Consider the following 9,599-nt stretch of genomic DNA (forward strand, 5'->3'; position numbering starts at 1 on the left):
GCAGACCACTTGTGGAGCCCGAACACAAAGCAGTCAGTCTGCGTGGGTGTTTCTTTATGATATAATCCAGGGCACGGAGGAATGAAAGGGAGCAAAGACTCAATTTATACAGGAAGTGGGTACTTTCGGGGTGCATTCACTTCAACAGAGACACACACAGACACCTCACACCAGTGACCTGCGCCACATCTGGAAACAATTACGCTCGTGTTTGACTTGACCCGCTTGCACCACGTGAACTCTGCCAACTTATATATATTTTTTTTTTTAATGTGTGTTTGTTGCCGAGGCAGTGGGTGACCCTGACACGGAGGCGGTGGGGAAATGACGTGTAATTAGTCAGAGGGAACACGACTCCGCTCGTCTAGAAAATAAAACATCTTGTATTCACATCACAAGAATCAGCACCTTGACAGGCCAGACACCCGAAAAGAGAGAGAGGAGAGAGAGAGAGAGAGAGAGAGAGAGAGAGAGAGAGAGAGAGAGAGAGAGAGGGCTTGATTTGCCATCAAATGACCCACACTGGAATTTGTGAGGACACGAGGAGCGTCTGAATTATCAAGCATCTCAGGGAAGCACAGCAGACCTTTCATGTGCGGATGGCAGAGCAAGGCGGCCCCGGATGATGCAATGTTTGATTTCCCCACTTCAGGAGGCTTTCAGGACAGCACGTACAATATTAAACAGTGTCGTGTCGGTGTATCAACCAGTCTAAATTAACCCATTAGTATGCTATGGGGCGAGGCGGGTCGAGATCAATGCATGAAACAGTTTGGAAATCTCCTTTGATACAAGATTTCCCAGCTTGAGCGAATTGATGAAATTCCTCTTGAAACGCAGGCAACCATTTCACACGCCAGACTTTTCTTTTTCTTTTTTTTTTTCCTCCAGACAGAGACGAGTGTGTAGCCTGTCCTTTAGCACGGCGACGCCACATCCCTGCATCACTCACAGGAGCTGCAGAGCATTTTGGAAAGCTGTTGTCGAAGCCTCTGAACGCAGCTCGGGGAATTCAAACAACGATTAATAAAGTCGGACTGAGCAGAAATGCCGGTTTTTATCCCGTGAATAATGAGCTCTGATCGATAGCGAGCGCTCTTTGTGTCAACCCCACGAAACTGCAGAGTAACTGACCATCCGAATAAAAACAAAAATCACTGCACAATAAGATTAACTTCAAAACTGCAAACAAAGACCACCTCTCTTCGGGGGAACAGCCATTCTGCGATATTCTGTGTTTTTTTATGAGACGAGTCCAAATCAGATTTAGAAGCAGAGAAGCTTGGGACTGGATCTGTGCATACCAAGATACCAGCTAGGGCACAAGGGGATGGGTGATCGGGTTCAAATCCTCATGTGAACTTTAACCACAGTGCATTCCGATTGATTTAAACAAACACTGCAAGGTGAGAAGGTGGCGCTCAAGGTAAGAACAAGGCCTCTGGGTTAAAAAATAAATAAATAAATAAAAAGAACTGTGACGGTGCAAAACCGCACAAAGAGGTGAGGCAAGTACATTCAACAGGACTGATAATGAGAAGTCTGAAAGATGCAGAGGATGCTGACCTATGACACCAAGTTCTGAGGGAGGTTTGGAAAAGAGTCTCCAGGTTGGTTCCAGTGTTCAGACTGAAGTTTCCAGACCTTGAGATCACTTTCTATTGCCTGATTGAAGTAGCGCTGTGCTGGTTCACCACCACTCCCCTTGTCCCCGGTCTCTGAGCCCAGGTTCAGCGCTCATATCCTGGGCTGACCGCTTACTCTAATTATCAGGCTAATCAGGGCCCCCGCCCGTGTGCAGTTATGAGAAGGAGGAGGAGAGTGGGTCCGGGATAAGGGGGTATCACTTTTGGTAAGTGTGTTATAGCTGCCACCCACAATCTGGGCTCGGCCTTTATTGAAGGGGAGGATCTCAGGAAACAGAACTTAGGTTTGTGTCACCTACTCAAATAGAGATTTAGAAAATCTAAATTCATCTGTTCTCCATGAGGAAGACATTCTAATTGTCAAAGGCACAAACTGGTGACTTACAACCGAGAAAGGTTTAAAATCGAGTCACTGTTCCACACAACAATCATGGAACTAATATGACTTAAGACTATCGATTTCAGTTTCACATAAACGAAACCTAGAATCAACCAGGAGAATTGATTCACTGGACAAATAAATATGCTCAAAAGCATCGTACATTTCAAGACCAAGACAATCAGTAAGTAGAGAACTCGGTCTTACTTGTGCTGCTCCACGGACTCGTTGTCTGGCAGCTCTGCACCGCAGACATTGCATCGCTCGTGCTGGTTCCTGCCGTCTGGTTTCAGGCCGACCGCCAGCTCCCCGAGCTTGTTGAAGAATTCCCTCTGGATGAAGCTCTGAGGCAGGAGGGCCCCGTAGGCACTGAAGTCCATAGACATGGCCAGGGCCGGGGACATGGGCAGAGCGGAGGCCATGGAAACTGGCATGGACATGATGCCATCTGATTTGTGATTGACGGGTAGGGCGTACAGCGAGGCCAGGTGCTTCTCCGTCATCCCAGCCATCGCCTCCAGCCCCATCTGGGTGACCTCGGCGTGGTGGTCGCCCATGCCGTCATCGCGGACGTAGTGCAGCTCTCGGGCGCTGGTGATCACGCTGCTCCTGGTCGGTGTGCCGGGGCCGTCTCGGTTCCTGTCCTCGCCACCTCGCTCTCCGTTGCTGGAGGCGCTGGACTCCATGTTCTGATGGCTGTCGTGGCCGTTGCCTCCCATGTCCACTTGCATCATCTCAGTCTTGATCTCGGTCATCAGGTGGTGGGCGTTGGCTTGGACAATTTGCTCGGCAGAGAAGCCCTGCTGGAGCAGAGACTGGCCGATGCTCATCAGGCTGTCCACAGCAGCTTTGGTGGGACTCAGGCTGGAGACGCTGAAGGAGGTGGACACCGAGGGACTCTGGTCCACCATCCCAGACAGGGAGGCGTGCTGGGAAGCGGTCAGATAGGGACTCACCATGGAATGTTGTTTAGAGTTCTTGGCTCCGTTGTGGCCTTTGCGCTCTTCGTCCTCCTCCGTGCTTCCGTCATTAGCAACGTCGTTCTCGTCCGAGGACTGGATGGTCTCCAGGATCTTGAGACATTGCTCCTCCAAGTACTCGATCTCCAGGATCTCGGCTGCATACAGGAGGTCGTCCAGGTCCTCCACCTTTGCCTGTAGCGTGGCAGTGTAAGCATACTCCAAAATCTGCTGGAAAGTCTTTGGTGAGAGAAAGTCCAGGGTGTAATGCTGGCTGTTGCGGTGGAAGAGGATCTCGAACATTTTGCTGGTGCAGGCGAGCACGGTCCGGTGGGCGTGGAACTCCTGAGTGTCCACCATGATGACCACGTCACACAGGGTCCCGGCCAGACGCATCTGGTTGGCCTTCTGCAGCAGGGCGGTGGGGTGGTTGGGGTTCTGGAGCTGGATCACACCCATCTTAGTTAAATCCATTTTGACGATGCAAGCCACGAGGCCGACTCATGAGGCTCGCCTTCCCCGCTCCACAGTGTTTTTAGCTTTCTTTGTAAAAAAGATGAAACCTGAGTGGAGACAGAATGAAAAAGAAAATCAGCAAAGTTTTTATCCACATTTAAACTCTTTAAAGCTTTAAAATCCAACAACTGCTCTCCTCTTTTAATTGGGGGGGGTCAAAAATGTAATAAACGAATTTAATTCTAATTATTCTCCGTCGTCTTTGACAAAAGAACATCGGACAATTAAATGTTGACAATGGAGATGAAATTAATTTGTCAATAAATTCACAGTTTTTTCTAAATGGCAAAAAAACATGAAATCAGTGGAGTTGCAAATTGCACACGTCCTGCAGGGATTGTTCTTAAAAAAATCTGTGAATAGTATTGACTGTATATTTCTGAGGGGGGGGGAGACAAGTTGTGTGGCTGTCCAACAGGCTCACCCATGCATACCAATCAGTCCAACATATGCCACGTTAAAGAGACGTCTTCATTCGGTCATATGATCGGGGGGACGTACACCAGTTAAACAAGTGGGAATTGTGGGATTCTTTTCTTTTTCCAGTGCTGCCTCGGCTCACAAAGACCGTCAGCAGCCTTTTCTGAAATTAAATAGCATCTTACTCAGTATTCCCATCACAGACGGGGGGGTGGGGGGGGGGGGGGAGAGGGAGAGAGAGAGCAGGGAGCAGCGGCCAGAAATGGGTGGAAAGGAAAGCAGGATGAGGCAAAAGCAACACACACAACACACAAATCACACAACACACACACACAGCCTCTGCTCAGAGACACCAGTGTCCAGGATCCCGGATGATTTGTCTCTGTGACAGTTGTTAACTTGATTATTCGAGTCAACAGCGCGGCGTGTTGCTCCGGCACACCACACTCTGACCTGCGCCGGAATAACAAAGGCTCACATTTAATTGGTTTATGTGGATTTTTTGAAAAGGAACCGATCATCTCTGTGACTCGTGTCGACACACACTCGGCTTCGGCTGGAAAAGGTGTTTGTCCACCTGATATTGTGGATTACTAAAATCATAATAGCCACGTCTTTGCAGTGCATGTATTATAGTTGCATGAATGAACGACTAAAAGCCAAGAGCCTCCGTTGACCCACATTCTGGATTGGATCATTGACGGACAGTTGTTTGTCCAGTCTATTGTGACTCTGTGCTTTTATTCTGTTAGGAATAACAGTTTCTTTCATAATCATTTTTAGAAAAACTCTTTGTCAAATAAAAGCTTTATTTTCTGTTACAAAAAAATCAACAGGAGAAGTTTCTGAACATTTCTTTTCCCATCCTCAATAAAAGGCACAGAGAGAGAAAGAAGGGGGGGGGGGGGATACGAGCCCTGCAACAAGAGGTTCTTAAACAAATAATAATCTACAAGTTCCAACCAGAGAATTCCGTGTAAATCGGCTGTTATTTGCGTTAAGGGTCATGGAGAATAAATAAATAACCATCACTGGACAGTTTGTCTTTTTCTTCTGGAGAGGGGGGGGGGGGGGGGCACATTGACTAGATCGATATTCGAAAGGTAATGATGAAACCTCCGGGTTCTCATTCAGCCTCTCAGTCCACACAGAGGTCACATACCCGCCACCTCCAGACACTATCTTTATTACAGGTGAGCCAATATATAGCTGCGATTTACGGCCCCGTCAATGATCGATGCTTGTTGCGCTCTGCAGGCTCCCCCCGGGACACGATGCAAAGTTGCACGTTCTTGGGGGGGGGGGGGGGGGACTTAATCATAAAGATTCCAAAAATAATTTTAAAAAAAGGCACATGGAGCTGCATGCATGCGAGCGTGCGTGCGTCTAGACAGCGTTAATATTGGCCAGACGCTCCAGAGAAATTATACACAGCGTTATGCATTATGCAATAAAAGCATTAAGTACATTAAGCCGGGACCGGTCCTCTCCCCGGAGGACAATGCAGACCGCGGACAATAACCACGTTAGGGACCGACTGCACAGAGAGAGGCAGCGAAATCAATCCGATCACGGGTTGTCTGCCACCGCGCGCCTCGGAGACCCAGCAGCCACAACAAGAAGAAGAACCAGCGTTCAATATTCCAGACCATGAGCCGCACTGACAACACGCGGGTGCGGGGAGAGCAACACACACAGACACACACAATGGCACAACCCGGAGACACACAAACACACACGCACACAAAATAAAAGTGTTCACGCTTCAATCGGAGGAACGCACAGGTGGACTTTGTTTGAGGCGAATCGTGGCCGCGCACAATCACGCGTGGAGCTGCGCGGAGGAGACACAGGGAGAAATAGGAAAAAGTGAAAAGGTGGAGGAGGAGGAGGATCACACACAGTGTCGATAACAAATCAATTTGCCGTTTCCCACCTCACAATTTGCTGCTGCGCACGCGACCCCCGGGACGATTATTGGCAACCGATCACCACCTCCCTGTCAGTCAACCCACCAATCAATCAATCAATCAGTCAGTCAGTCAGTCTCCGTGCGTGTGACTGTACAGTGACGGGGTTCGGGTTTGTTTTCTCGCGTGCAGGCGGTGGGGACCAATGTCTCCTGGTCCTCACCGTGATGTCATCACGGCTAAATGAGCCACACACTGGTGCGTCTGGAGACACAAGGACGCGCCGGCTGCTGTCTACAAAGGAAAATGCGTAATTTCCATAAAAAAAAAACGAGCGAACGGCGGAGTCACACGGAGCGAGGCGTCATGTGTCGTCTGGCTCCCGGTGCAAGAGCCCAGACCTCACGTCCTCTGGCTGCGATCTCCGGCATACTAACACCACACCGAGAGAGGGAGAGGGGAGAGAGAGAGAGGAGAGAGGGGTGGGAGAGAGGGTGGGGGGGTTGCGTCAACCTTAACATCTCCACAATACGCGACCGTGCGTAAATGCAAACTTCGCCACCTTGCAGCGGCGCCCAGGTGGACACTTGTTCCCACGGAGCGCTGCGCCGCGCGCGGGTCCAACTTGCGTGCGCCAAAAGTCGCGTTCGCTGCTAACTTCAGCGCGAGGTTGAACGAGGACAAGCGAGACGGAGGGTTGAAAGAACACACACACACACACACACACACACACACACACACACACACAGAGACACACTCACACACTCCGCGCTGCAGACACGCATCCAAACATCCATATGGTGAATGAAAGTGCGCAGAGAAAACAGTGGCACACGCATGCAGAGCAGCGGCGGCTCGGGGCACTTGTCGCCGGGGGAGAGAGGGGGAACCGCGGCTCCGCTCCGCTCCAGCCCCCGGTGCGGTACTCACCCTCCAAGTTGCGCGCCTGCCTGCGAGTGTGTGTGTGTGCGCGGACTCCGGCTGGTGGCGCGGGGATCGGGGGGCTACAGGAGCAGAGTCAGCTCAGTTCGCAGGACCCGCTCTCTCTCAACGCGCACTAACTCCTTTCTTCTCTCGCCTTAGCAAATCATCGCGGCGGCGCTGACGTCAACCAGGCAGCCAGTCAGCCAGACGAGCAGCCGGCGCTCGCTTCAGTCCGTGCGAACGCTGAGAAAGTGAGACACCTAGGGGGCTGTCTCGTGTCAAGCGGCTGCTGAGCAGGCGGCGGTGGCGGGGAAAGGTGGGCCCCACCCCCCTCTCATCCATCCATCCATCAATCCATCCATCCATCCATCCCTCAATCCATCAATCCATCCATCCATCCAGCTGTTTGAATGCACATGTTATTCTCCAAACTCCAGCGATGTAGGGGCTCGAACCATAGTTTGATGGTCCTATTGAGGTTGAGTGAAGTAGGAGAAGCGTCAACGTGTTTAAATGGAAGCACAGAAATGAGTGTAAAAATTATACTTGAAGGGTTCCTTTTTAAATTAACACATAAATAACTAATTTATGTTTTGAATATTCCCCAAAAAACTGTCAAAATCCTGATGTTTGCAGATTATAATCATTTCACACTAAATTACAGATTAATCACATTTTTGTTTTGCGCCCTGTTACGTTTCTTTTCTCCTTGAATCAACAAGTTCTCATTTTCAAACTACTACCTCTGCTTTTGTAATTATTTTTTTAATCTGCCAACAGAACTTTAAAAAACTGCACAAATCATGAAGTGACAAGTAAAGGTTTATTATTCTCTACTTCTTTAATTTTCTTTTCAACAATTAACAGAAGCAGAAGTTTCTAAACACGTCTTCTCCTTCCTCTCAGCCGGAGAACAATACAAGCACAGAGAGGGAATGTCAGCCTCTCAACAAGAAGATGACTTTAGAAAACAAATAAATAATAAATCACTTCAAAACGCCTAAAATCATGAAGAATAGGATATGTTTGGAATATTTAAAAAATAATCAAAATCATGCAAAAACCTGACAGTTGCAGATCATAGGCCACAAAAATCATTTCACACTAAATTAGAGTTTTAACTATAAACTCCTACGTCCAGTTTTGCTTCTTTTCTCCTTGAATCAACAAGTTATCATTTCATGCTTTTAATCATTATTTATGAATCTGCCACTTGAACTTTAAAGAACTGTAAAAATCCTGAAGTGAGTAGTGGATTATCTAAAGCCAACGGTTTAGTAGATAAGAGGAGAATTAAAGTATTGAATTCAAGCACGTGTTGTTAAATCATCTTTCCTGTCACTGTTGAATCTGGAGCGATACTTCCACATATGAAATCCCAGTGGCCTAGTGATATCATGTGACGAACCAGTGGTCTTTCTAAAGGGAACTGGTCCCACGTACGTGACTGTGAAGTGGATATTACAGGTCAGAGGTCACCGGAGTTGCCCCTTATGTTTCAGAAAAGAAAACCTGCAGTGGCTGGCCAATGGCGTGAGAGCATCAGTTGTCATATAGAAGGATAACACATTAGAAAAATCATTGCTTCTACATATTTACTGTAACTTAAGAAGCCTGATTTCATTCTGATAACATGCAACTAACGTCTGTGAAAACATATTTTGTCCTTGAGGCTGCAGTGTGTTCAAATTGTACTTTATTTACAAGAGAGCAAATATTAACATTGTGTATTTCAAGTATTTTCTAGCATGAGGTGTAATCTTTTCAGGGTTTAGAGTTTTTAGTAATTTGGAGAGAAACCATGAAATGAAAAAAAGGCTGTTTTAGGGAACAAGTGGCAGATATTTTCATGTTTCATAATAAAATCACATCCTCGGGGTTCAGTCGTGTGGATTTCTTTCAATCTGATGGTTTTTCTCCAGTTGCTTTCTTCTGTTGACCAGTAACCATGACTGTGGTAGATGGTGCACCACATAACTGTTCGGCCTGATCTCCATCTCAGAGTCTTTTCTTTCTAAAAGCATACTTTAGAACTTGATTCATGTTTTGCCTTAATGATGATCACCGGCTTCAGGCAATTTTTCTTTGCCCGATGCTTTAATTTCACTCCGTTTTATTCCTGGCGTTATGTTGCCTTTAAGTGCTTTTACTTTCCTGGAGTACAAATTGTCTGGCATTAAGAAGGACGAGGAGAATGCAAGCATAATGTTGGGTAAATTGATTTATAAGTTTTTCATTTGAGGAGACATTTCCCGCTGCTGAGATCAGAGCTTTCTCTACAAAATACAACAGATTTCTAAGTTCTGTATCTTAAGAGGAGCAGCTCGGCCAGATGGTGCAAGAGGAGCCGTTTTGCAACACAGGACCAAACACCGACGAGATGTTCCTCATCACGCTGGATGATGAAAAGTCACCTCTGTGGCCTCGGGCTCACATCAACACTCCGCTGACTGGGCCTGATAACATGGAAGCGATGGGCAGGTCAGAGGGAGGCAGGGGTCGTCCGGGCGTCTGCAACAGATCACTCAACGTGTGCCATCAATCAGCAGCGTCTGACAGAACCTCTACCCTCTGGTTCCTAGTGTGCCAACGTTAAAACACTACACATTAATATTAATAAATGACCACAAGTGTCTCGAGGTGAGGAATAGAACCCACTCTGCAAGGTTCTTCACTGTGTTTAAAGAATCAGAACCAGCTCTTCCTCGGACTGACTGATGTAAAGTACATGTCGGATGTGACGCTGCACAGTTCAGGTACTTGAAAGTCTGCAGGGCCACAACAAAGCTCCTCTCAGTCACAGCACACTGAGACATTCTTTATTCTGATTCTTGAGTTCTTGAGC

General features: G+C 47.7%; 1 protein-coding gene across 2 annotated transcripts; it reads right to left on the bottom strand.

The window, feature by feature from the left end:
• Window positions 1–502: 502 nt before the first annotated feature.
• LOC128457107 (zinc finger and BTB domain-containing protein 16-A) lies at window positions 503–6,985 on the bottom strand. 2 transcript variants are annotated; one of them, XM_053441640.1, is made up of 2 exons: window positions 6,761–6,985; window positions 503–3,547 (listed from the first exon to the last, which is right to left on the bottom strand). In XM_053441640.1, the coding sequence occupies exon 2, from the start codon at window positions 3,456–3,458 to the stop codon at window positions 2,229–2,231; it is 1,230 nt and encodes a 409-aa protein (XP_053297615.1). In that variant the 5' UTR covers window positions 3,459–3,547; window positions 6,761–6,985; the 3' UTR covers window positions 503–2,228. The 2 variants fall into 2 exon arrangements, with proteins under 2 accessions (XP_053297615.1, XP_053297616.1); XM_053441641.1 differs by lacking the exon at window positions 6,761–6,985 and adding an exon at window positions 5,857–6,231.
• Window positions 6,986–9,599: the final 2,614 nt, after the last annotated feature.

Source organism: Pleuronectes platessa, chromosome 15, assembly GCF_947347685.1.
Source record: "Pleuronectes platessa chromosome 15, fPlePla1.1, whole genome shotgun sequence".
NCBI classification, from domain to species: Eukaryota; Metazoa; Chordata; class Actinopteri; order Pleuronectiformes; family Pleuronectidae; genus Pleuronectes; species Pleuronectes platessa.

What these genes read in the sequence shown, in the direction of transcription:
- LOC128457107 (XM_053441640.1), bottom strand. Translation starts at nt 3,458, where the DNA reads ATGGATTTAACTAAGATGGGTGTGATCCAGCTCCAGAACCCCAACCAC.